Below are 23,882 nucleotides of genomic sequence, written 5' to 3'. Positions count from 1 at the left end.
CACTCCCGCATCGTGCAACAGGCACATGAGGAGTTTGGTCCTGCATTCGATGCTCATTTTACTTACCGGAGGGGAGGCAGAGAGTATGTCATGACCAAGCCATCCGCTATTGCAAAAAGGTACACCGAGTTGACAGGCAAAGGTTTGGTGTGAAGGTGTTATAGATAGGATTTTTCTTTTGCGCAGTACAAATTTTACGAGAATGGGAACCAGTAATACGAGTATCAGTGCCTAATGGTCAACAGACATGCAACTTGTTGCCATGACTCAGCCGGCGGCCCACCAAAGTTGAACTAACACCACATTTTACTCAGTCCAAGCCCTGACAACAAAGTTTTCTATCAACCTATGGCTGCGACGGTTGACTCCATGCAATGTTTTCCTGGTTTATGCGGGGTGCTTTCAGGGTCTGCTACTGGCCTCGAGATAGATGAAATTGAAGAGGATGTTGCAGCGGAACAAGAAACTATAATTGAGCCCGGCGCTGGTCTGAAAACGGCGAATACTGGGTCAATTGATACTCCTGATTTTGTTAAATTGCAGATGACGCTCATGGAGGCTTCCAAGGGTCACAGATGGCACGGATGCTGAATACAAAAGGTGGATGCTTTTCAGCAACTCACCTGACGGGTCACTTATGCTCTTTGCAGGTTAATGAATTCATGTGTCTCATTTGCTATCAGGATCCGCCTTCTGGGGCCGGATGAGGAATTCTTCAGCAAGAGACCACGGGCTGATGCTCCTTTGGTAATTGTAGCCTGGATTATGAACGCGTGAGTGCCGCTTGGAGCCGATCTGTCGTTCTGATGCTGACATTTCATGGAAGCTGCGACTCCATTAATCTTGACGGCACCACAAAGCTGTGTTCCCAGGAACGGGGGACATATGGACATGCTCAGAAAATGCGAGCCTCAATGACCTATGGCTTCGGTAAGCTGAAGGGTCTCGGAAACATGCCATGGCATGAATCCGATGTTGGTGCCACCATGGTTGGCAACCCCTCAATCTCGGTTGAAGTTTCATCTTTCATGTGTTCGCTGCGGAGACGCAAGGTAGTGCTTTGTGATTTTGGCTGATTTGAGGCTGATCAAACTGTGCTAGGTTCAAGCTGGTGAAGTTGCAAACAGTGCTCGTGCTATAACATCGGTGAGTCACGTTGAATATTTTAATATTTCACTGGTGAAAATTTTACAACTCCTGCAGGAGATATTACTCAAATTGTACCACCACAACCGCCTTCCTGAGAACTGGACTGTCCAGCCGTATCAACCTGGCGAGCGAAAACCTGCAGGAGGCTCTCGTACTTCTGACAGCCTGGACAACTGGGGTGGTGGGCGGGTCCGAAGGCTTCTGCATGCTGCATATACAGTGGCATTCTTATGTATGTTGCGGTTTGATGAGGTCCTCAAGATACAGGTTCATGATCTTCGTGTGGCAAACAATCAGGTTGTGTTGTACCTCCCCTTTCGCAAGACCCACCAAAATGGAGGTCTGTGTTCAATCTGTATTTAAATTGCGAGCTGTGATTGAGATATATGATTTTAGATATTAAACCCTTTCATCTCTGGACCCTCTCATCTAATGAAGCCCATCTCTGTCCTACGAGAGCACTTGCCGCTTGGTTTGATGAGTCCCAGATAACGACGGGCTATGTTTTCCGAAAAATGGCATCTGGTGACCGGATAGCAGTGGCAAATAACCCTATGGTGTGTAATTAATGTGTACCTCGATGAAAACAGCTAAAGGTGCCCTTCTAGTCTTCAGAACAGTTCTTAGAGCTGTTTCGAAACAACCTTCTCGACATAAATATTGACCCTGCTCCTTATGGCACTCACTCGTTTCGTCGGGGGGGCTGCCAATATTTGCATATAGAAAGGCGGTGGCCCTTGAGAAGGATTTGTGAGTGGGGCGGGTGGAGCACTGAATTCACCAACATGACAATAGTCAAGTATCTTATCTCCTCGAATGATGACCCTGCAGAGCCAAGGGACCATTTTTTCAACCCCAACCAGCGCCCAGCTGTCAAGTGTCCGCAGTGTGGCCGATGCTGCTTATGTGCTTGATTGCAGTAGGGCAAAGGGTATGAACCTTGACATCACAATAGTAGCCTCGCTTCCTGTTGTACCCGAGACCAAACCAATAGTAGTAGTTCATAATACAGACGAGGTTTGCTGGGCTTCCTGCCGCGATGAAAAGGTACTGTCAGAGAGATTCAGAGTGGAATGCTTGACGCACGCAATACTGATGCTTTTATCTCCATCAGCCTCACCTAGTGCTGTCGCATTGTCTCGAACTGATTCTACAAAGACCATACTCCATGTCGCATCTACCACAGACACCAAAATGAATATGATTTCAGTATTAAGCCGAAGAGCCGCTCGCACCAAAATACCAACAAAAAGTATTACATCCCAAGCTCACAATAACCGCGCTCAAGATCAAGAACCTACAATCCCTCGCCATACTTCCCCATCACCCCCCTCAACGCCGCCTCATTCCCAAACCTCGGTTCAAAACACGCAGCAAACGGCTTAGGATGCACAATAACACCATCCACAAAACCCGACTCATCAATTGGGTTCTCAGGGTCCTGCGTGATCTTGAAAGACCACAAGAGGAGCGCAGCGTTAATGAAGATCGAGCGGTTTGCTATATGTTGTCCTGGGCAGATTCTGCATGTTGCACGTCACATTTTAGTATGTAGGCAACTGGGTTTAATATCAGGGACAAGTACCTGCGTCCAAAACCGAATGAAGGGAACTTGAGGTCGTCCCGGATTTTGCCGTCGGTGTTGAGCCACCTCTGAGGATCGAACTGGTCAGGGTTGGGGTAGACGCTTGGGTCACGGGAGATTGCCCTGTTGAAAGGTGATCAGTACAATATCGCATAGAATGGATGTTAGTCGTACCAGTGGTTGCCAAAGACGATAGCACCTTCTGGATACACGTATTCTTCTGCTCAGGCAGTTAGAACAAAAAAACATGACAGAGCACTGAAAAACGTATGTATGGGATATCAGTCAGCGGCACGGTGTGTGAATCCGAGAGTCGTCATGGGTCTCCAGCGAAGACACTCCAGCATGAACGCTTCAATCTGCGGGGAGGAGTTGTAGTCGTCGAATGGTGGGAGCTGTAACAAAGTTGAGATTTCACTCAGATGAATAATGATATTCGACTTACCTCTGTCACGACTAATGACGACGTCCAGTTCTTCTTGCACTTTCTCCTGAGCCTTGGGATAGCATGCAGAAGCTCATGACGACAACCATAATCGCAACAGCAGTCCGTGTCCGAACACCGACGCCAAAGAGCGACCCAGCAAGATAAGCCATTTCTTCGTCGAGAGCTTGTGCGAAGACTGGTTCTCAAGAAGATAGCGAGCAACGAGGGACAGCTTTGCTGGTCGCCTATGAAGAACAGTCAGGTACTGATGAGGAAAGAAGTGGAACCAACCAACCAATTCTCTCAAAACACGATCAAGCTGGTCATGGAAGAGCTGACTCTCTTCCCTTCTCCACTGCTCCAACTCGGTTCCATATCCCGGAACGTATTTTAATATCGGGTAGCGCTCTACCAGTAATGCACCAGGTCGCATGAGCATCTGGAAGCGCTTGAGCATTTTCTGGATGACGATGATCTCGGGGGGTCGACTTGCCATACGTGACACGCAAGATGACGGAGGCGGTGTAGCTTGAGTTGAATGCATAAGTGATCATAAAACAACACATTGAGTGCAACATACCGATTCGCAGCTGCTTGGTGTCCTTTAGGGTTATTAAGGATATCGAGGATGACATTACGGGCAGCATTCATCTGGATTGGCACATAGGATTCTGCAGCTTTCGCTTGAAGGTGAGTATGAGCCGCTCTGAATCACATAATTTCAGTAAAATAGGTCGTTAAGAGGAGATCTCAACCCAACCTGCGAAGTCTGTGGAACTGCTCTCCTGCGGGTGCAAGGATCAAATGCAGCCCGCGCGACAATATCTCTCCTGCCGCAACTGCACGAGGACGGTCGGCTAGTAGACTACCTTCTTTCTCCATTATATCGACAGATTCCTGTGCAGGTGAGTATGTACTTGGTGACCAGTATTGGAACCATCTTACCTGGTATCTGCCAATGATGACCATGATCTTAGGCCCGATCCGAAGCGAGATGATGGGTCCATAGGTATTGATCCATTCTGCAAACTGCTGAGATTGACTATGATGTGTTTCCCGTTAGTGTCCACATAGAGTTTCGTATTTTATGTACTCACTTAGTTCTTGGCAGAGGAGTTCCGAATAGCCAATTTCCAGGAGGACCAGGAGGAAGAGGCAGGCGTGACTTTGAGCGTATCTTAGCGCGGAGGAGCTTGTCGGCGAGAATGACAGCGACTAATGCTCCTAGGGCCTTGAACCCAAATGTCAAGTCGAACATCCTCTAATAGTTTATAAGGGCAAATACAGTAAAACTTAGTACAAGAGAGAGGACGGAGGAATGAAAGGTACTGACCGCATGGTGCAGCAGCTGAGTTTTATGTCGGACGAGGCTGACAGGCGCTTGACGCTGACCAGTGCTGATGGGAGACCAAGCCTATTCAAGGGTGATGGACTGACAGTTAGTGCGGCTTTGGGACAGCTCAGCCAGTTGTCATGAGACGCAACTCGTATGACAAATTGACAAATATCGATGTCCTGATCCACCGCGGCGTTCACAGTGGAGATATCCAACTTGCTGGAACAATTGAAACTTCTGGTCAATTGAGGCGCATCCAGTATATGTGATGGACACAAAGCTTCGGACGAGATACAAGTACAGTATGTCAAGATTTGTATCAAAGAGTGAGATCAATCAATTCACGATCATCATCATCACCTGTGAGATCAATTATAACACCGTCTGCGGGCACTGCTTCATCTTCATCTTGTGTGAGGTCGATGACGCTCGCAGAAGAGGCAGCAGCTGCGGAGGCCGCACCTGCAGATGACCCATGGACCACGCATGATGTCGACAGTGAATTAGTCTATCCATTTGTCAGCGTGAATGATGATGGTGTTGTTGATAGACATACCTCAATTGGGGATCACCTGAAGACGACAGGAACATGGTCCGCACCCAGCAGTCATAGATTTGGTCAGCGAGCCATACTCGAACATACTTATGTGAGTCATCCTGACAGCCTTCAGCTGACCCCTCAAGCAGCCGGAGTGTGGCTTGCTTCAGCGTATCAGTGGGTACATCACTGTTGTGCCCCAAAAATCCTGCAAGTGCCTTCTTCGGGCGTGATGCACGGCTGAGAAAGACAGCCCTCGTGCAGCCCGAGCCAAGCTCGATCTGCATCTTGTCAGTATATGTTCAGATAGAGCAACACGGTCCACAGACCTCATTGCTCATAGGCGAATTATTCGCAAGGTCCTCCAGAAGCTCGTGCAAGATGGCAACAGGCCAAATGGTAGTGCGGAAAGTGCCGAGAAGCTTCTTTGAGTCCCAGCCCAGGAGCTGCTGAATAAGAGACACAAGTGAAGTGAGGTTAGGTGGGGCCGGGGTTCGCAGTTTGGGCAGCTCAGTGAGTGGAGTTACTGTGGGGCGTGCATATAAATTAATGATGCCCGGATTAGGGAAGGAATCAGAGAGTGAGCGAGCGAGGGCTGGATGCAATCGGCCCATCTTTCCAGTTGGATCACTCGCAAGGTGATATTCAGCGATGTTCCGCCATTGCTGGAGGGACCGGTCCTGGTTGCCACCGTGCATAGCACTGCATAGCATACTATTGTCCATGCAGCGGGCCAGACCAAGTGCGGTCTCACGTCCGCACCCTGGAAGACCATTCTGAGACAGATGTCAGTGAGAATCAATGTTCGCAGAATGGCGGCTGAAGGCTTACCTTATCATAATCACCCCCACAGCAAATAGCAATGGTAATGAAAGCGTCACCAGTAAGAGAAGGGTCAACTTGCTCCCGGATGGTGCCGATGGTATATATCTTGATGGTGTCGGACAAAAATGTCGAGCTAAGGCAGGAGGACAGGGTCAGGAGGACACAGATGTGGAAGAAAGGCAGCACCTACTTTCGAAGGACGGTTTGGGCACCAAACACGAAGATATCACAGTCATCTGTCATGACCGCATTGATGACGCCAGCCCTATTCATCAAGGCCAGCTGCGCCTCAGCTTCCCCCGCAGCCTGGATACCAGGCTTGAATAATAAGGATAGAGGTGGCGAAATTAAACGCACCGTAATCCACTGAGTGTTGAAAGCATCCAGGATGCGCTGTGTTGGCTTCACCATCCAGTGTTCATTTGAAGACACCCTATGTCCTCGTTTAACACCAGGCCGCTGGTCACCGTCATAGCAGAAGATAAGCTGCAGTGGATACCGGGCAAGTCGGGCAAGTCGGAATAGAAATGTTCGAAGGGCGGGATTCTGCCCAGTCTGAGCATGTGCTCGGTGCCACTTGCCTTGTTGGCACTGTTCGAACCATCCGCTGGATCGTAGTAGACATTTAGTGTCAAATGTGGACATGGCCGCTGATATCCAAATGCTAACCTTGCATCAACCCCCACCACATAGGGCAGGTGAGGGGCGGGTCCTATGTAGCGGCCCTGGAGGGCAAGAGAGATGACAGGTACCATTTTTTGCAGCAGGCTCGAGTAACTGTAAAGCGACTGAGGTTTGAAATCCGGCAAGCGGCAGGTGCACATACCTCCCACAGGCCGTTTATACCCATGATGACAAGTAAACCCTCTAGTTTATTGCTGCGCGCTGGTGTATCTGAGCTAGTACCCAGATGTGCACAGGAACAAGTTAGCGTGCTGCCCCTAAACAATGCGCATTTGTTTACCTATGTTTGCCTTCAAAGGAGGGATGCGGTGTTTGGTCGCAATGAGCAACAAGAATGCGGCTGGTGACTGAAATATGGTGGGGGAATACGGTGATTTCAGCGTCTTGCAAGAACAGTGTGTTTTGTAATCTAGCGCCTGTACTAATAGTCACTTAAACGCATGAAAAGATGAATGTGTCCCTTAGCGAGTGCTAGTCAGACGTAGTTGAGCTGTTTACACCAGCGCTGGGGGTTCATGGACGGTTGAGGGTGAGATGTTGGGAGGACAACAGCGAGTTTTGATAATATAGCACCTGTACTAACAGTCACTTAGACACATGAAAAGATGAATGTGTCACTTACCTCTCGAGCACGCAGTTGTCTATGCCTGGGGCCGTCCCATGCTAGTAGATGCTAAACCAGCAAGCACCACATTTGATATATCAGACGTGGGATCGTCTTTAGCGCGCGTGCAACCGTCTTTAGCACACCAGGATGGTCTTTTTCTTTGCAGGATGGTGGATATGAGCGTGGGTACCTTGGTTTTTGCAGGGAATCCTGCACGTCCACTAGAGGTTTCTTGGGCGAAAAAAGACCCTCCCAAATGGCGTGACATCACGGACCCATCCTCGGAACCGCATGACACCTCCGCAAACTCAATGCGGGCGCAGTAGTAGCTTGATGCCGGCAATGGAGCAAGGCCTGGATTCCTGCATGTACTAGTCAGCACACATCTTCAATTCCAAACCATCTCTCAAACCGTCTCTCATTTTGAGGACTTGCGCTCCCATTCGAGATTCCACACTCCTTCCAGATCCAAACCAAACTCCATGCCCTCGGTGAGTGGACTACCCAGACCTATATACTTCCTCCGCACTTCTCGAGTGCAGACGCCCGTGACGTGAGGGCCGCATCACTGCGATGAACCAGAAAAGAGACGTTTGGCAGCGTCGGGACGACATCGTGCCCAACTCCCCGCTCCTCGTTGAATTCGCATGCCTTCCAGCTTCTAGCTGAGGGGTGTCGGGTGTCTCGTCCAGCGCCGATCGGAGACGATTTGTCAAACTTACGACAGTGACGATCGGTCACTGTCCGTCACTTCGTGACCGTCCGTGACTGGACCGTGGTTTTTCGTGTCGGCAGCTATACTTCTTCACGGACTTGATTGCTTTCCGTCTACATCGTGATATAGATAACAATAAAAATACGGGCTACAGTCAACAGCAAGAAGGCGGGAATCGTGACCATCGTGGATCGTGAAAAGCAAAATATGAAGTTATGGCCTAAGATACAAGGAATGGGATGAAATCCAATGAAATGCCGAGTGGGCGAGTCCATGCTTTGCGTAGCCTATCGTACATCTGAACATAATGAGAGGAAGTGATCATCTTAAGGACTCTTGTGAATGCGCATATGCTGGTTCAGGTTGTCACGGCGGCTGAACTCCCTTTCGCATCCCCCAACCGGGCACACCCACGCTATGTCAATCAAGTCAGTCACTCCAGCATGCAGGAAATGTAGAAAGTCTTCCTCACGTTTATCGTTCGTGTGAATGGACCGGATGTGCCTTTTGAGGTGCTCGCTTCTGACAAAACACTTACTGCAGCCGTCAACGTGGCAGGTATATGTCCTGGTACCCTTCTTTGACTTGTCTTTGCTGCGTGCGTATACGGGCTCCCCTGAAGAGACTGGGACCTTGCGTCCGCGGGACTTCTTTGTCAGGTTGGGAACGGGGATTGGCAGGCTGATGTCTTGGCGCCTACGACGACGGGACGGCGGCGGCAACGTGCCGGGGAACAGGGGGGAAGCTGGACCAACTGAATGGCGGTGTAAGGGCGAGCCAGATGCGTCAGATGGGCAATATGAATCTCCATCACTTTCGGCTCCAGACTCTTCTTCAGATGGGTGATCCCAATGGAAATGCCTGTGGGTAGCACGAGCGGCGGGAGGAGAGGGCATAGGAGGCAGATGGTCCGAGTGAGGCTGAGAGTGAAGCTGGGAGTGCTGAGACATCATGGGTGGGACGATAACATCTGACATATGAACGGTGCGAAGAGGTGGTTGCTCCATGAGGAACTGCTGATCGGGGTGCATGATACCCAGCGCATCAAACAGCCCTCCCCCAAGTCTACCGTTGCCGAACCAGTGTGGAGAGGCATCATCTCCGTATACGTGCTCCTGTTCGTGGGTTGGGGGCTGAAGTTCGAAGCAGTCAGATGAGGGGGAGCCTGCGGAACTGCTGTCGAGGCTTGGTGACACAGTGTTGAAATCCGACTGGTATTCGAGTCCATTAGCGTCATACATGGTAGAGTAACCCGCAGGAAGGTCAGGGGGATAAGACGCAAATGGAGAATCCATCCATAACTCAGAGCCGTCAGGACCAGAGATATCTTCGTGAAACATCCCGGCAAAATCAGCCATGATGGGAGTCGTGCTGCACAATGAGATATAAAGCGCAGACAAGGGTATTGGTACCAGTCGAGGAACTGGAGACGAGTATATGTATGGTCTGGGAATCAATTAAGTGGAGGTCCATCGTCGTCGCCTACCAGTTTGAAATAATTGAATGGCGGCGGCTGACATACACTGGAGTCATTCATTGACTTACAGTGCCGCTGAGATCTAAATCAATTGAGTTGATCTGAGGTTGGTCTAAGGTGAGACACGGAGAACTTTGGGGTGCATACCGAATTTGTCATAGACTCTTGCAAAAACTCTTGGAATCCGGAACTTAAATGTCAGCTGTAAGTAGCATCCACGGAAACATATGAAAAACGACCAAGAGGCTGACTTGGTCAAGGGTTTGCAGTCTTATACTGAATGTTTTACGAACATTGAATGTAAACCCCCTGTAAAAGCCGCACGTGTGATACCTCTCTACTAGCTATCTGGTAGCGATGACCTAGTAGTCTATGAGAAAAGTTGACCAGCAATATTCGCTATCTCTTGAGGGGCATGTGTTTTTTAAGAGCTGCGCCAAGTTCGCCAAACTGACGTCGACAAGCCGCGGCAGTATTTGGTCATATGATTAAGTAAATAACACGTGAAAGTGTGCTCCCCAATGCAATTAATGTTGGGCTGCACGTGCAATCGTCTTTCGCCTTTCAATATTGCATCGTCGATGTCGTCCTCGACGATGTGCGAGAAGTCTTCCCCGCCGTCTCAAACTATGAGCAGACATATATCATTCGAGGATGAAGACGAGAGTGTACGCATAGCCGTAAGCGCGCTAGGCGATATGAGGAATGGTGCCAGAGCTTCAGGAAGCAATAGTGAGTAGATTTCAAGCATTCAACGACGATGATATAGATGGCACACGAGCCCACATTCCTGCATCAGCATCAAGCGCGCTATACGCTTCATCTCCTTCGCTACCCGCAGATATAACCTCTCCAGACTTTGTGGCCAGAGTATCCAATTTTCCACTTTTCAACTCTGCTTTGCGGGCATATGAGCATGGCAAGGCCAGTTCCCGCGTTGTCAAAGTGAGCTTTTCGAAACCGAAACGCGTTGATTATTGACCCCAATATGTTTAGTATGGCGCTGAGATGATGGAGTCATCAGTAAAAACCATATCCCGCCCTGTAATTGACAGACTACCGGTTGACGTCAATCAACTGGACGAGTTTGCCTGCAGACAACTTGACAAGGTCAGTACAATCTCTTCTGTACTTGATATCAGCTTATCCGGATTAATCCCGCAGCTTGGCAGATACCATCGCCCATCGGGCGCTGACCTTGAACGAATGCAAGTTGATGAAACATCCCAAGAGAAAATAATCAGGGAAGGGCAGACTAGTCTGGATTATTTCAGTTCTCGACTCGCACACGAAGGCACGGATCCACAATCATGTAAATGCACTATATCATTTCTTTATCGCATTGTCTCATGCGTCACTACAGCCAGTAGTCCATCCTCCCATCCTCCTACTCCAAACGACAACAAAAGTCCAGTTTCACCAAATCAAATTACCGAACCTCCTGAATTTCAAGGTCAGCAAGCAGTCGTCCAAAGGAGCCGCTGGCAAGCTGTCCTCCTAGAAGCAGGAGGGATCAGTGCTGCTGTAAGCGAAGAAAGTATGCGGCGTCTCAAATACTGTCTTCAATGGCTCCAGGTTTGTCCTTTGTCCTTCCTTCAGATTTCATACGCATGTGATTTCCCACCAGTACGCCACATTGCATATCGATGCCCAGATCCTCATTCTCAGAGATTTTATCACATCCCTACAACCATCCGGCACTTCATCCGGCACCGATTCCCTTATCTCACCCACGCACATGCGGACGTTGACCGACGTCCGTCGTGATGTCGTGCAAACCATCCGTCAAGTGGTTGATGTCGTAAGCAAGTATGCCGGCAGTGCACTCCCAGAGCCTGCACGGTCACGTGTCAGGAGCTTTATTTTACATCTACCTCAGCGCTGGGCAAGTGCAAGCATTAATCCAGCTCCCGGTATGGCGGACGGGGCACCGGGTGCTTGCTCCGCCGTTGGCGCCGCTACTGGCGGCGCTGGATCTGGGAGACGTGGACGGACTACTAGGCACAAAGAACGCAAGGCTGGTGGCCCCGATCGCTCCCGAGCAGGTACACCTGTATCATCTCGTGCATCATCACCTTTGGCTTCCGCACGCGCAGGCTTTGGGATGAGCCAACGGCCAACCACCGGTGCCGCCACCCAGGCTGCGCAGCATGTGTTGGCGCTCGCCACAGAAAGTCTGGACATGATGCGTGGGGTTACTGGTGTTGTGAAGGACAGTCTCGACCGTGCTGATGCGTACGTCACGCTCTTTTTCATATTCTCTGTGTAAACTGAAGGTTTACTCAGTTGGGTTGAGCGCCTGCGCGTTGTCGGCTTACAGCGCCAGCAGTCTCGCGATGATCCAGAGCCCTTTGATCCTACTTCATCATCATTCACACAACACCGAAGGCAGAATTCTATTCCGGGCCTTTCATCCACTCCCTCGACGCCATTCTCTTCTATACCTTCCACGCCCGTGGCTAGTTCTTCTGTACCAGTAACGCCCGCTGCTTATTCGGATGCCCTTGGAATGGGCCTCCGGCTAGGCGAGGTGAGCGCTCGAACGTCGTTGAGCGAGCTCCAGCTCGACGGAGAAACCGTATGCGACGCGCCGCGTATTGTGCCGAAAGACTTAAACGAAGGAGAACAGGGACGACGGAAACCCGATCGCATATGGGAGAGGCAGAGTCCCGACAATACCACACCAAGTAGGGATGGAATGGTGGTGGACGATGGATGAAGTGGTACACCTTTTTCTTATTCCTTTGGTCCTTTCTATATCCATGGACTTGATATGAACTCGCTCGTTTGTTCGGTTACGCGCCTGCTGGTTCCTGGCTTGATATCTAAGCATCTTCTATACGCGATGTACTCGTACTTGGTATTACTAACTAATTTATCACAGATGAGACCATCGTTTGAAGGATCCGTGCCGGTTGCAAGCAATAACGATCATAAGACTTTCACACAGGGGTAGTCGCACACCAAAGATAGGGGCAACAACTTTACCACTACAATGTCAGCTCACGAACTTCGCAATCAGCCCATTCTCCCCCGCATCAAACTCGAGCTGAGCGAAAACACCCTACAATCCATCAACACACGCCTCCTCGAGCTTGATGTGGTCAAAAACACCAAAGCCTGCCACTTCGAGCCCATGTGCTCTATCTATGCCACCACCGTCCTGCTTGCAGCTATCATAACGGCGTGCCCGGATCTCTTGGATCAGAGTTACGCACGCGTGGAAATGGCGATGCAGGTGTTGTGCCAGAATGCGAGGCTGCAGGAGGATCTGAGGGAGGCGATTGAGAGGAGGAATTTTAAGGACGTGTTGAATATTGGTGTGCTTCTTTTGTTTTTGCGTTGGAAGTTGAAGCTGATTGAAATTTAGAAATGCTCCAGAAACCTGTTCGGACGAATGGTATGTTGTTGCTGTACTACTCTCATACCTAGTTGCCTCATCTGCATCTATGATTTCGAACCAGTTCGTCCGCTCAACAGAAGGAGAACATTATAATTCACAGGGAATACAAGGCTAACAATGTCGGGATCGGGGATGATAAGGCAGCTAAAAGAAAGAAAAAGTTGGCAGGCGGTATGTCAGTCAGAGATTCAGGTCGGAACTGTAACATAATGTATGCGTCCAGAAGTACTTGTCATTTTTTGACCTTCTTCATGACCGCCTCAACATATCCATCCATATCTTTCTCCCAGCGCTTCACAGCACCATTCCGAACGACGTAAAACGTCCTCTCTTCCTTCACATCACTTTCATCTTCGTTGTCGTCCTCTCCCTCCATCAGTTGTTTCATAAACCACACGTCATGGCTCACCAACACCAACGCTCCCTCAAAGCCCTCCAGCGCCTCCACCAGCCTATCCACAGTGCCCATATCCAAATGATTCGTAATCTCATCAAGTACGAGCACATGCGGTGCATCGTACAGAATCATCGCAAGCGCAATGCGGTTCCGCTGTCCTCCACTGAGGTCTGCGATCTTCCGCAGAACGGTATTCCCACTCACGCCGACAGTGCCAAAGTGAGCCCGGCACTCCTGTTCTGAAAGCCCTGGGTGTCGAGAGCGCATCTCTTCGATGGGTGTGTGTGTGAGCGTGAGTTGGTCGACCGCATGCTGCGAGAAGTAGCCGATGCGCAGCGAAGGGTGTCGATATACCTCCCCGACTGTCGGCTGCGTCACACCCACCATCATGTTCAGTAGGGTCGTCTTCCCGCACCCGTTCGGGCCGAGCAGTGCTATGCGAGCATGCGGGCCCACATCGAGGCTGACGTCTATAAGAACGTCTTTATCCGAAGTGGGATAGCGAAATGACGCATTCTTCACGGTGAACACGGACCCGTGGTACCGCAACGGAGGAGGATCTGGGATTTTGATGGCCGTGGTCCTTACGGCTTTCTCAATCTCAATCTCCGCGCGTACTCCCGTGTGGTACCCGGCCCAGTACGACACTTTGAAACGCTTTCCATCCTCCATCTTTTCCATTCCGAGGCGCTCAAGCTTCTTCTTCCGGCTCGTCACTTGCCCGAGCCGTTTGTCATCCCCGGTCGCTCGCGCCTGTTGCACATCGTGCTGGATGCTTGCTGCGATCTTCGCCCGTTTCTTTGCCTGTAAGTCCAGCAACCCCTGCTTCCGTACTCGTTGCTCCTCACTCGTGCTCTCGTAGTCTGCGAATGAACCCGCATGGTATTTCAGTATCTTGTCCCGTAGAATGATCGTCTCAGTCGTCACCGCGTTCAGAAACGCCCGGTCGTGCGACACGACCACTAACGTCAGTCCCGCTGTTTCGTTTATCAGGTATTCTTGTAGCCAGAGGATCGCAGGCAGGTCAAGGTGGTTTGCTGTGCACATGAATAGGTGGACGTCTATGATGGAAAACGACGTACTTGGTTCGTCTAGCAGGAGGATGTCAGGGCCCACAAACAGCGCTTTCGCAAGCGCAATCTGCATCCGCCATCCACCGCTCAAGGTTTGTACCCTGGCCTCGACTTGGGCCTCCTCAAATCCAAGACCTCGCAGGATTTTTCTCGCATTTGCTTTCCGCGCATCCAGATCAATCAACGCGAATTTATCAAACACGTCCGTGATCAGGTCGTTCGCCATGTCAGGTGAGATGTAGACCTGGGGGTCCTGGGCCTTCAGCGCAGTGAACTCGATTTCTATCGCGACCTGTGCCTGACGGGCATCATATCCACGTGCGCCCGAGCGCTTCAGTGCGAGTTGCTGCGCGGCGATCACGCGGGTCTGCATTCGAGAAATGAAGATGTTGTGAAGAGCAATATTCAGCTGGGCAGTGTTTGACGAGGTGGACTGAGGTGTGTCTCCGAAGATTGCGTGTAAGACTATGGAGATAGATTTAGATTTGCGCATACAGTGAGGAGACGATTTACCTTCGTATTCTCGCAAAGCGTTCGTGCAAGCCTTGTCTGCTTCGAGTACTTCGTTCAACACGGTGGTGGACTCGTCAAATATCTCTAGCTGCGCGATGTGGAGGATATTGAGATTGCTTGGCATAGCAAGAATATTATCCGCCATGCATTTCATCAACACTGCAATGTCGACTTAGAGGCAAGTTGAAGTATTACAAATAAAGGAGCTGACTCGTCTTTCCGACACCATTCTGCCCTACGAGACCGTACCGTACGCCTTCCTTGAGACGCAAATGCGCATCGACGAGGATGTCGAGGTTGTTGACGGTGATGTTGACAGTCTGCATGTCGATGTCTTTGGACGATGTCACGAGCGTCTCGCGGTGGAACCGGCTTTGTTGGGCTGTTGCTACTATCTTAGGCTCTGTTTCTGTGGACGGCGATGGGGAGGCGACAGCGGCGGCCTTCTTTTGCGCGCGTTTCATGCGGCGGGCCTCAATAGCCGACATAGGTTTCGGTGGGTCTAGTGGCAGAGCATTCTCCGCAGATGTAGTAGACCCTGACACCGACGTTAAAGTCCTTCATCGATGCGTCAGACTCAGAATAAGAATAAAAGCGGAATGCAAACCCTGAAGATGTCTTCACACATCCCTGGCCAAAGGTCGCATAAAACTGGTTGATCTTCTCGGGGTCCACATCAGCCTCCTCAAGAAACATCTCCGTGGCATCTCGTATGCCCTTGGCTTTATCGGACATGGACATGACGGCGAGCATAGATGTAAGGTAATTAAGCGCGCTGGGCTCGAGGGAGATCTGGAACTCGTTTAGATGGCCTTGAAACTGGGTTGCCAGTGCATTTGAGGCCATGTTCCTTGACTGGTGGTTCTTGATGGGTACATATTGTCTGTGCCAGGTGGTATTTACAAAGACTTGATGACGACTCACATCTAGTTGATCTTTCGGTACCGTCTTGCATGTGCCGTATTTAGCGCTCTGACACAGGCATCTCGCTATTCCGCATATATCCTAGTCTTCCCATCCCATAGGCATGGTCCAGCTGCGTTCGAGGCGCTGTTCGACATGGACATGAACGACTTATGGCTATCTGATATAGATCAACGAGATGGACAACACCATTGCAAGCAGGTTTCCGTAACTGAGTCGCGGCTACCAGTTACTTCTGGGTCCATACAAACAATTTACAAAATAAATAAAATATGACCTGGTATACATCCGGTATTGCATTCATGCATTCACTTCCGGTGGGGCAACAGAGTAGAAACTGCCCAGAACAAGTAAATGCATGCCGCAAGAGAAGCACATTACCTTAGGGAATCTGGTGTGGTGGTAGCGTCAACAGTACAACGGGCCAGCCGGCCCAACACATCCGACATCGTTGGTCGCTTTTCCGGATCTTCATCCATAAGTTGTCGAGATATCTCGAGCAGCGTATCGCGATCCATGGATGGGTGGCACTTGATACACAGCTCCTCTAATGTCTTTCCACAGGACCACAAGTCTGCACGGATCGCACTGTAGAGGCCATTACCAGCAGCTACCTCGGGGGAAATATACCCGGTTGTGCCCACGATGCCACCGAACTTGTGTCCAACACCCTTGACGCGCAAGGAGGTGTTGAAGTCGATGATAGACAGATGTCCGCCGTCGCGAGGGATCAAAATGTTTTGCGGTTTCAGATCCATGTGCGCCACACCGTGTTGGTGCATGAAGTCGACGGCTTCGAACAGCTGTTTAGCTACGGACCACAGGTGCACATCAGGGTTGTTTAGCATCGTAAGCCAGCCGCCAGCCACAGGCATCGATATGACGTTGCCGCCTCGCACAGGCCAGATTCGGACTCCAGATATGGTATGGTTTGCAGGAGAACTGATTCCTGTGAGGTATTGCAAGATTTCAATTTCCTTCCGCCCTTCTTGCACGAACTTCAGGTATCCCTTCTCGGCCTCGTGAGTAACATTCGAAACAGACGCGATGAGTAGATACTGTAAGGTGTGTTGTAATCTGTTAGTATCACATTCCAGGACGTTGTGAGGACACGTACCCCGAAAAGAATAAAGTTGATCTTGTAATTCATCCTTCTCAAAATAACTTGGATATCATCAGCACTAAAGACGCCGAGATCACCTTGGGCCTGGCCATTTCCACCGCCCTCAGGTATTGGGGGCAACACCGACCGGACCGGCTCCCTCTCTTTGGCCATTGTGAGGGAGAGTAACTTGGAAGCAGCGTCTTTGACTTCACTAAGGCTGCCCTCCTTGCCTTGGTCAAGATGCTCGGCCAGTTCCTCAAGTATTGCCACGAGGTTGTACATCTCACGAAGAAATGCGACCGCACCATCTGCCGTGGTAAGTTTAAAATCTTTCTGGGCAATGGAAATCTGGCCTCTCTGTGAGGGAGAGAAACGAGACGACGAACAGGATGACACACCTGTCTTTGCGGTCCAATATTAGCAACTACATATCTTTCTACAGTCAAATCTGCCCGTAGATAAATTGCCACGACGAAAAAGTGTACTGGTGCACCTTCACGAATCAAGTACTGCCCTGCCCTCGCAACGGCGATGGCTTGGAGCAGCATTCGGTATCGATCTTCCTCCTTTTCCTGCGAAACCACCTCGGAGATTAAGAACGGGCAAAGAAACTTTGGCAACGAAACCATGAAATCGCTCCTTGGGCGAAATTTGCACCGAGCATCGGGCAGATCTGGAGTACCGAGGAATATGGGGAAGCCCCAAGGCTTCTCCCTGAAAAATTTCATGATAAGCAGTTGAACTACGGCAAGTTGACCCACTTACTGACTGAATTCGAAATGTGGGCTGCGACGGGCAAAGAACGGCGGTGATATAAAATACACAATGAAGTTGCTGGCCTTCAGGGCGGAGGATCCATCGCTCTCAATGCGATCTGAGTCCTCGCCAAAGCACCGAAGGACATTGAAAAACGTTGCGAATTCCCGGTGGGAATCCTCGCCCGATTGGTTCGCAGCCAACGTAAAGATCTTGTTAAATTGTGTAGTGTAGGAGAGAGCATTCCGATAGTCCCTGATCTCTCGGGCTGCCGGGACCTTGGGGAAGAACTGAGGAAGGGCTATAGATACAGCAATAGAAGTGCTCACATTATAGGTACGGGATTGCGCCAACGCTTCCTCTATTCCAGAGATTGCGACGGGAAATTCATCACCACGTACATCGTCGGGACGCCACCACCCGCCACCGGCCAAGTTATTGCGGACGTCCGCCATTGTCCAGTTTTGCAGGCTGGATAACGTGATCTGCAGGCGACTAAATATATCTGCATAATTTGCTTTGAGATCTCGAATAACTGTCTCTGCTGGATCTGAACAAATGAGGGATGAGCTAATCAATATCAACAGATACGCTGGCAGCTCACCCGCCCGAGGCTGGATGACCATGTAGACATGTCTAATGGCTAAATTCGACGCTCGTACATCCAAGACATCATAGGGAGACAATTCTTCCCATTCCCTCCTATCCAGGCACGTCTGGACGATCGCTGCGCGGTTTGAGAAGCAGAGGGGGAGTGGCACGGAGTCTTTGAGCTTATAGTACTCGTATTGATCAAACGTTGTTCTACCCAACATCTGACGCGCTATTTCTGATCCGGATTTGAGGTCCTGAAAGACCGTGCAGATCTCAGCGTCGTCGGAAGTTGTAACATGCAACAACGTAGTTTTCAGCACGACGTAGAATATGACCATGGCAGGCTCAGCTGTGGGAGACGCGATAAATTGGTTAGATGTATAGAAGGAGTATGCGAGCACGAACTTGTGTAGATCTGTGAAAGAAAGTTAAGGAACAATGACTACGTCTCGACCATAGATTACATATATATTATGTAATACATTCTGCATTGTCATCGTGTTTTATGCGTCCCGTATGTTGGATACCTTCACATATTAACAATGTTGTGGAGATGAAATTTGACTGTGGAAGACTACTTTAACTCAAGTACGTAAGTACTCAAACGAATAAATCGACTTACCCCGGAGTTTTCCAACAGGTAACTGCTTCCCAAACAAGATGTCACTCTTGCGCCAGAGCTTGATCGATGTGCTATGATCTATGGGTCATGGCAATGGAAATCAATGTCACCGCCCTGATATCCTTGATGGGCTAAGTTGTATCGTGCAGGCTTTGGGGCGTGAGTCATATGTTCTAGCCACACTTTCGACTTACATTCATCGTCAAAACGGTGTAAATAGGAGTCAGCTGTATGTATATGAACATTTTTCGAGAATGCAATACCATGTGCAACTACAGACGTCGGGGAGGAGAGGCATGTTACATCTGACGAGAAAATAAATAAGAAACCAGCCAACACAAGCCCAACAAAAGATCGGGATTACGTGTTCCATAATCCAAACTTTGTGCGAGTGATGGGGCTGTCAGTACAGGCCTAGCCCCAGGTAGAAACTGCATTAAACGATGAGATCGACAATTGAGCGAGACGATCTGACCTACTTTTAATATTCCGACCGCAGACGCCTACGCACACATTCTCCAACATCATTCAGAAGCTCTGCCTCGTCAATTGCTTTCGAGGAGGGCGAGTTACTCAATGCCGCAAGTAGGGCGTCCTTGCAAATGATGTGGACCTTCTTAGGAGAGAGATTCTTGCTCTCGAGGTTCGTTTGCACATTCTGGCGCGTTTCCTCGATGAACCTCTTCCGTGCTTCAGATTTCATTTGCTGAAATCGAGCACGAGTCTCGTCGTCTATGTCAGGATCACCAAGATCGAAATTACTTAGCATCCTGTCGCATGCCATGGTGTTGATGTGCTGGTCCGACTTGGAGCGAACAATGAACGCCTCAACGTTGCTGAACCGCTCGCAGGCGCGAAGGATGGCGAGGTCAGAGTCCAAGAACCGATTGTCGATGAGCACGATAATGCAGTCGAAGATGTAGAGGCCCAAGGTCATTGAAGTACTGCCATTCAGGCACATTTAGAGTGCCTGCTCCGGGAACGTCATACCAAATGATCCGGGAGTTCGGGCTGTGGATCAGGGTATCTCGTAACGGTATTGGTAGTTTCGACAATCCCCGTACGAGCGCCAGCGGGGTCGTTGTTGGATAAGCCGCGAACGGCATTGATGAAGGATGACTTCCCACCTCCAGACGAACCAACAATTGCGAGGTGGAGGAAACTTGGGTTATAACCATACCTGGGCCTTCATCCGAACAATATCCTCCTCCGAAGGGCGACACTCGGGGCGAACTCCTTTGAACCAGTCACGCTCGATCGCGAGGTTCTCTTCCTCTGCTCTGCGAAGAGCTTCTGCAGCCTCGGCTGCTGCCCGTTCCTGTTCTTCCTGACGCCTCTGCGCATTTTCTGCTGCTTCCTCCGCGGCACGCCTGGCTCTTTCCGCTTCTTCGGCTTGTACACATGATAAAGCGACCTCATGCTGGGCCTGTCTAGCTATGTCTTCCGCCTTGTTCGCCCTGCGCCTCGCCCCATCGACTTCCTCCCTACCCGCTCTTTCTGTCGTTCCATTTACATCGTCTTCTGGTTTCTTCCACGAGACTATGCATGTGATAGCGACTGCGGTTAGGACGATTGCTAAAGTAGGTTCCATGAAGCGAAAACAAACAGAGGGGAACTTGATGGCGCGAAGGCTGTTTCGCAACTTGACCTAGACTAAGATTGAGAGATTGTGGACTGCGGAGCTTCCAGCTTCACTCACCTCTGTATGGATTGCAGTAATGCGAATGCAGTGTCCAGGTAATGGGGACTCCGCAGGGAAGACAAGAGACAACGATTCAGACACAAGGTGGTAAGCGGGATGACTATGAGTCTTATACTCGCCCAGACACTGGAGGCCAGGCGAACACGAGGCCAGTTAGTACAAATCCAACCTGACACCGGTAGCTTCCATGTCATTAGAAAGCTATTCGCATCAGTTATCACATTGCTTCTGATGTGTTACGCCGAGCGCACATGAAGGGGGAATAGAACATGCACCTACTGCAGGCAGCCAAAGATCGATGGTACGAACGCCACGTGATGAGCGTGACGCGACTAAGTAGTGTGATAGCAAATTTCCAACGTACACTTACAAAGGCGCACATTTAAAATCAATTTGCTAATGCTTAAACGTGCTTCGACATGTATCCAATCAGTCACCGCAGTCCACTAGGTTTAAACCAGTTTTTTTTGGTCAAGATATACCTCGATCACTGGCCAAAAGCAACGCTGCCATTTCAGCTCCAGATCATAGCAGATGGACGAACCAGAACCAGGACGAACCCTGGCTCCAGCTGCTTAGGAAACTCGGGATCCCAACGCACTGACCTGTTTCGAAAAAAGAGTTGACTCAGAGAAACTCATCAGTATTGAATGAGAATATGTACCAAGTTAAGTATTACATTGCCTTCAATTCCATGTTCACACCGCTCGAATCACCACCTCACATTGGCCTCTCCCCCAGTGCTAACCAAACCGAACAATGGATCAAGCGTCCACAAGAAAACGTTCGCCGTTATCGAATCACATTTGCCCTCCTTGTCAGTCTTGCATTTCCGTTTCCTCAGTTTCGCCGGTGCTGTCATGGGAGCAGCTATGGTCGGCTTCATACTTGCAAGTGTGTACAAGGTAGGCGGCTTTTATGTGTCCATGTGCATTTTTGTCTCGGTGCCCGTAGTATGCCCATACTGATCAAATTCATCAATCGGAGTCCCGTTCGTATGGGCTGTGATACAGAGCCTGGTAGGGCTTCTGGCGTACTAAGTGGACTCCTTTCTTTCTTTCTCCGTCTTGCTATGCAATTTCACCCAGTACTAACAGGATCTGGTCGACTGTCATCAACGTTCGCTCTTGTCACTCACCCCTGCGACCCCTATTCTTCCTGAGGATTGTTCCCAGATTTCATTGTCAAAATGATGTAACTAGGAGTTTTAAAACGAATCGACGTTTTCCGAGAATGCGATACTATGTGCAACTACAGACGTGTTCTCGAAGGGATGTCACATGACGAACAAAGGTAACAAAAGACGAAAAAAAAACAGGATTACGTGTCCAGAGCAATGGGGCTGTCTGTACAGGTCTAGTCACGGGTAGAAACTGCATTAAACGATCAGATTGACAATTGAGCAGGACGATCTGACCTACCTTTAACATCCCGACTGCAGACGCCTAAGCACGCATTCTCCAACATCACTCAGAAGCTCTGCCTCGTCAATTGCCTTCGAGGAACGCGCGTTTCTTAATGTCGCAAGCAAGGCGTCCTTGCAAACGATATGGACCTTCTTAGGAGAGAGGTTCTTTTTGTCGAGGTTCATTTGCACATTCTCGCGCGTTTCCTTGATGAACCTCGTGCGTTCTTCCGATTTCATTTGCTGAAATTGAGCACGAGTCTCGTCGTCCGTGTCAGCAAGGTCGAAACCTGGCCCCATCTTGTCGTGCGCCATGTTGTTGATGTGCTGGTCCGACTTGGAGCGCACAATGAACGCCTCGACGTTCCTGAACTGCTCGCAGGCGTGGAGGATGGCGAGGTCGGAGTCCAAGACACGGTTGTCGACGAGCACAATGATGCAGTCGAAGATGTAGAGGCCCAGGTCATTGAAGTACTGCCAGTCAGGCACGTTTAAAGTTCCAGCTCCAGGAACGTCATACCAAACGATTCGGGAGTTTGGGCGTGGATCAGGGTATCTCGTGACTTCATTGGTCATTTCAACAATCCCCGTACGAGCGCCGGTGGGGTCGTTGTTGGATAAGCCGCGGACGGCGTTGATAAAGGATGACTTCCCAGCTCCAGAAGAGCCAACGACCGCGAGGTGGAGGAAGTTTGGGTTATAAAGATACTCGGCCTTCATCCGAACAATATCCTCCTCCGAAGGACGACACTCGGGGCGAACTCCTTCTAACCATCTACGCTCAGTCGCGAGCCTCTCTTCCTCTGCTCTGCGAAGAGCCTCTGCAGCATCGGCTGTCGCTTGTGTGAATTCTTGCAGACGCATCTGCGCAATTTCTGCCGCTTCCTCCGCGACACGCCTGGCACTTTGCGCTTCTTCGAGTTTCCCAGTCAATAATTTGACCTTTTCCTCGGCCATTCTAGCTATGTCATCCGCCTCGTCCGCCTTGCGCCTCGCTTCATCGGCTTCCTGCTTCGCCACACGCGCCTTTTCTTTCGTTTCATTTACCTCCTTTTCTGCTTTCCCTCTCTTGGATTTTTGCGTCCACCAGCCTACCGCTAGCGATGGGATAGCGATTAATGACGCAACTGGGAATATTGTTGGAGCAAATGGGAGCATTACTGGAGCGATTGGGAGCATCGCTGAACCAATTCCTGAAACAGCTGCGATCACCGCTGGAGCAGCTAGGTTGAAGCGCAAACAAATGGGGGGAAATCTAACGGTGAGAAGGGCTATGTCGCAACGTCTTCTCCGTGTGCGTCCGATACGACCTAGACTAAGATTAACTTATTGTGGACTGCGGAACTTCCAGCTTTGCTCACCTCTGTATGGATTGCAATAATCTGAATGCAGCGTCCGGGTGATGAAGATCCCACAGGGAAGACAAGAGACAACAATTCAGACACAAGGTGGCAAGCGGGGTGTATGAGTCTTATACTCGTCCAGACAGAGGCCAGGCGAACACGAGGCCAGTATGGATCCAACCTAACACCGGCAGCTTCCAGGTTGTTGGAAAGCTATTCAGTTATCACGTAGCTTCTGATGTGTTACGCCGAGTGCTAGAATGGAAACATGCACAGGAAGCCATAGATCAGAGATCAGAAATCTACGATGGCCACCAGACAAGCAATTTGAGGCAAGTACAAATATCGTCAAGTTTGCTCCAGCCTGCTTAGCAGGGAACTCGGAATTGGACCCAGTGCACGAACCTGTCCCAAAGATAGTTAACGCAATGAATACCGAATAAGAGCATCTTCCTTCGGCTTTCTATGTTTGAAGTAGCAAGCCTCATGGTGGTTCACTAGCACTAGCTGTGCACTATGCACGTAGACAGTGCAAACACAAAACCGGAAGAATATCCAGTCTATCTAGCACGACAACGACATCTTCCTCTTCTTCGCTCATGATTACGCCGAGTCTGTTCACGAGAGGACAACATGCGACTACAGCCGCCAACCCTACCACTGGTTCGAGGAACATCGATGTTCATTAGCATATCATTCCAC

The 23,882-nt window shown here is 50.1% G+C and overlaps 10 protein-coding genes across 10 annotated transcripts; 3 read left to right on the top strand and 7 right to left on the bottom strand.

Moving 5' to 3' along the window:
• Positions 1-276: 276 nt before the first annotated feature.
• On the top strand, positions 277-1,566 carry EDB91DRAFT_1162558 (uncharacterized protein). The gene is made up of 6 exons (XM_041319870.1): positions 277-509; positions 568-600; positions 651-773; positions 827-1,052; positions 1,102-1,146; positions 1,204-1,566. Exons 1-6 carry the CDS (start codon positions 349-351, stop codon positions 1,510-1,512), a joined length of 897 nt encoding a protein of 298 aa, XP_041172155.1. The 5' UTR covers positions 277-348; the 3' UTR covers positions 1,513-1,566.
• An 859-nt stretch (positions 1,567-2,425) lies between these two features.
• On the bottom strand, positions 2,426-4,130 carry EDB91DRAFT_1314212 (cytochrome P450; the record flags this gene model as incomplete). Its single annotated transcript, XM_041325146.1, has 11 exons — positions 2,426-2,672; positions 2,735-2,857; positions 2,909-2,951; positions 3,030-3,151; positions 3,176-3,251; positions 3,315-3,398; positions 3,453-3,636; positions 3,665-3,689; positions 3,742-3,867; positions 3,922-4,058; positions 4,107-4,130. 11 exons carry the CDS (start codon positions 4,128-4,130, stop codon positions 2,447-2,449), a joined length of 1,170 nt encoding a protein of 389 aa, XP_041172154.1. The 3' UTR covers positions 2,426-2,446.
• A 1,207-nt stretch (positions 4,131-5,337) lies between these two features.
• Positions 5,338-6,505, bottom strand: EDB91DRAFT_1060685 (PIN domain-like protein; the record flags this gene model as incomplete). The annotated part of the gene is made up of 4 exons (XM_041314368.1): positions 5,338-5,811; positions 5,867-5,993; positions 6,051-6,166; positions 6,218-6,505. The coding sequence occupies 4 exons, from the start codon at positions 6,503-6,505 to the stop codon at positions 5,338-5,340; spliced, it is 1,005 nt and encodes a 334-aa protein (XP_041172153.1).
• Positions 6,506-8,192: 1,687 nt separating this feature from the next.
• On the bottom strand, positions 8,193-8,762 carry EDB91DRAFT_1060648 (uncharacterized protein; the record flags this gene model as incomplete). Its single annotated transcript, XM_041314365.1, has 2 exons — positions 8,193-8,281; positions 8,339-8,762. The coding sequence occupies 2 exons, from the start codon at positions 8,760-8,762 to the stop codon at positions 8,193-8,195; spliced, it is 513 nt and encodes a 170-aa protein (XP_041172152.1).
• Positions 8,763-9,886: 1,124 nt separating this feature from the next.
• Positions 9,887-12,249, top strand: EDB91DRAFT_1162528 (transcription factor Opi1-domain-containing protein). The gene is made up of 7 exons (XM_041319869.1): positions 9,887-10,075; positions 10,143-10,288; positions 10,340-10,453; positions 10,508-10,655; positions 10,707-10,918; positions 10,971-11,578; positions 11,630-12,249. Exons 1-7 carry the CDS (start codon positions 9,925-9,927, stop codon positions 12,060-12,062), a joined length of 1,812 nt encoding a protein of 603 aa, XP_041172151.1. The 5' UTR covers positions 9,887-9,924; the 3' UTR covers positions 12,063-12,249.
• Positions 12,250-12,978: 729 nt separating this feature from the next.
• EDB91DRAFT_1253559 (P-loop containing nucleoside triphosphate hydrolase protein) lies at positions 12,979-15,575 on the bottom strand (the record flags this gene model as incomplete). The annotated part of the gene is made up of 4 exons (XM_041323668.1): positions 12,979-14,681; positions 14,730-14,888; positions 14,941-15,287; positions 15,337-15,575. The coding sequence occupies 4 exons, from the start codon at positions 15,573-15,575 to the stop codon at positions 12,979-12,981; spliced, it is 2,448 nt and encodes an 815-aa protein (XP_041172150.1).
• Positions 15,576-15,684: 109 nt separating this feature from the next.
• On the bottom strand, positions 15,685-18,459 carry EDB91DRAFT_1228495 (uncharacterized protein). The gene is made up of 6 exons (XM_041321023.1): positions 18,119-18,459; positions 17,844-18,064; positions 17,524-17,792; positions 17,157-17,472; positions 16,771-17,106; positions 15,685-16,711 (listed from the first exon to the last, which is right to left on the bottom strand). Exons 1-6 carry the CDS (start codon positions 18,444-18,446, stop codon positions 16,031-16,033), a joined length of 2,151 nt encoding a protein of 716 aa, XP_041172149.1. The 5' UTR covers positions 18,447-18,459; the 3' UTR covers positions 15,685-16,030.
• A 671-nt stretch (positions 18,460-19,130) lies between these two features.
• Positions 19,131-19,794, bottom strand: EDB91DRAFT_864316 (uncharacterized protein). Its single transcript, XM_041328640.1, has one exon. It carries the CDS (start codon positions 19,689-19,691, stop codon positions 19,212-19,214), a length of 480 nt encoding a protein of 159 aa, XP_041172148.1. The 5' UTR covers positions 19,692-19,794; the 3' UTR covers positions 19,131-19,211.
• Positions 19,795-19,957: 163 nt separating this feature from the next.
• On the top strand, positions 19,958-20,685 carry EDB91DRAFT_1162518 (uncharacterized protein). The gene is made up of 2 exons (XM_041319868.1): positions 19,958-20,378; positions 20,430-20,685. Exons 1-2 carry the CDS (start codon positions 20,167-20,169, stop codon positions 20,521-20,523), a joined length of 306 nt encoding a protein of 101 aa, XP_041172147.1. The 5' UTR covers positions 19,958-20,166; the 3' UTR covers positions 20,524-20,685.
• A 1,062-nt stretch (positions 20,686-21,747) lies between these two features.
• EDB91DRAFT_1162513 (interferon-inducible GTPase-domain-containing protein) lies at positions 21,748-23,682 on the bottom strand. Its single transcript, XM_041319867.1, is given in 6 exon segments — positions 21,748-21,805; positions 21,854-22,676; positions 22,860-23,060; positions 23,455-23,464; positions 23,474-23,566; positions 23,649-23,682. 3 exon segments carry the CDS (start codon positions 23,462-23,464, stop codon positions 21,856-21,858), a joined length of 1,032 nt encoding a protein of 343 aa, XP_041172146.1. The 5' UTR covers positions 23,474-23,566; positions 23,649-23,682; the 3' UTR covers positions 21,748-21,805; positions 21,854-21,855.
• Positions 23,683-23,882: the final 200 nt, after the last annotated feature.

Source organism: Suillus paluster (genome assembly GCF_016628075.1).
Source record: "Suillus paluster strain FC165 chromosome Unknown EDB91scaffold_87, whole genome shotgun sequence".
NCBI classification, from domain to species: Eukaryota; Fungi; Basidiomycota; class Agaricomycetes; order Boletales; family Suillaceae; genus Suillus; species Suillus paluster.
The sequence above is the reverse complement of the archived record's forward strand: the minus strand, read 5'-3'. Positions and strand labels throughout refer to the sequence as shown.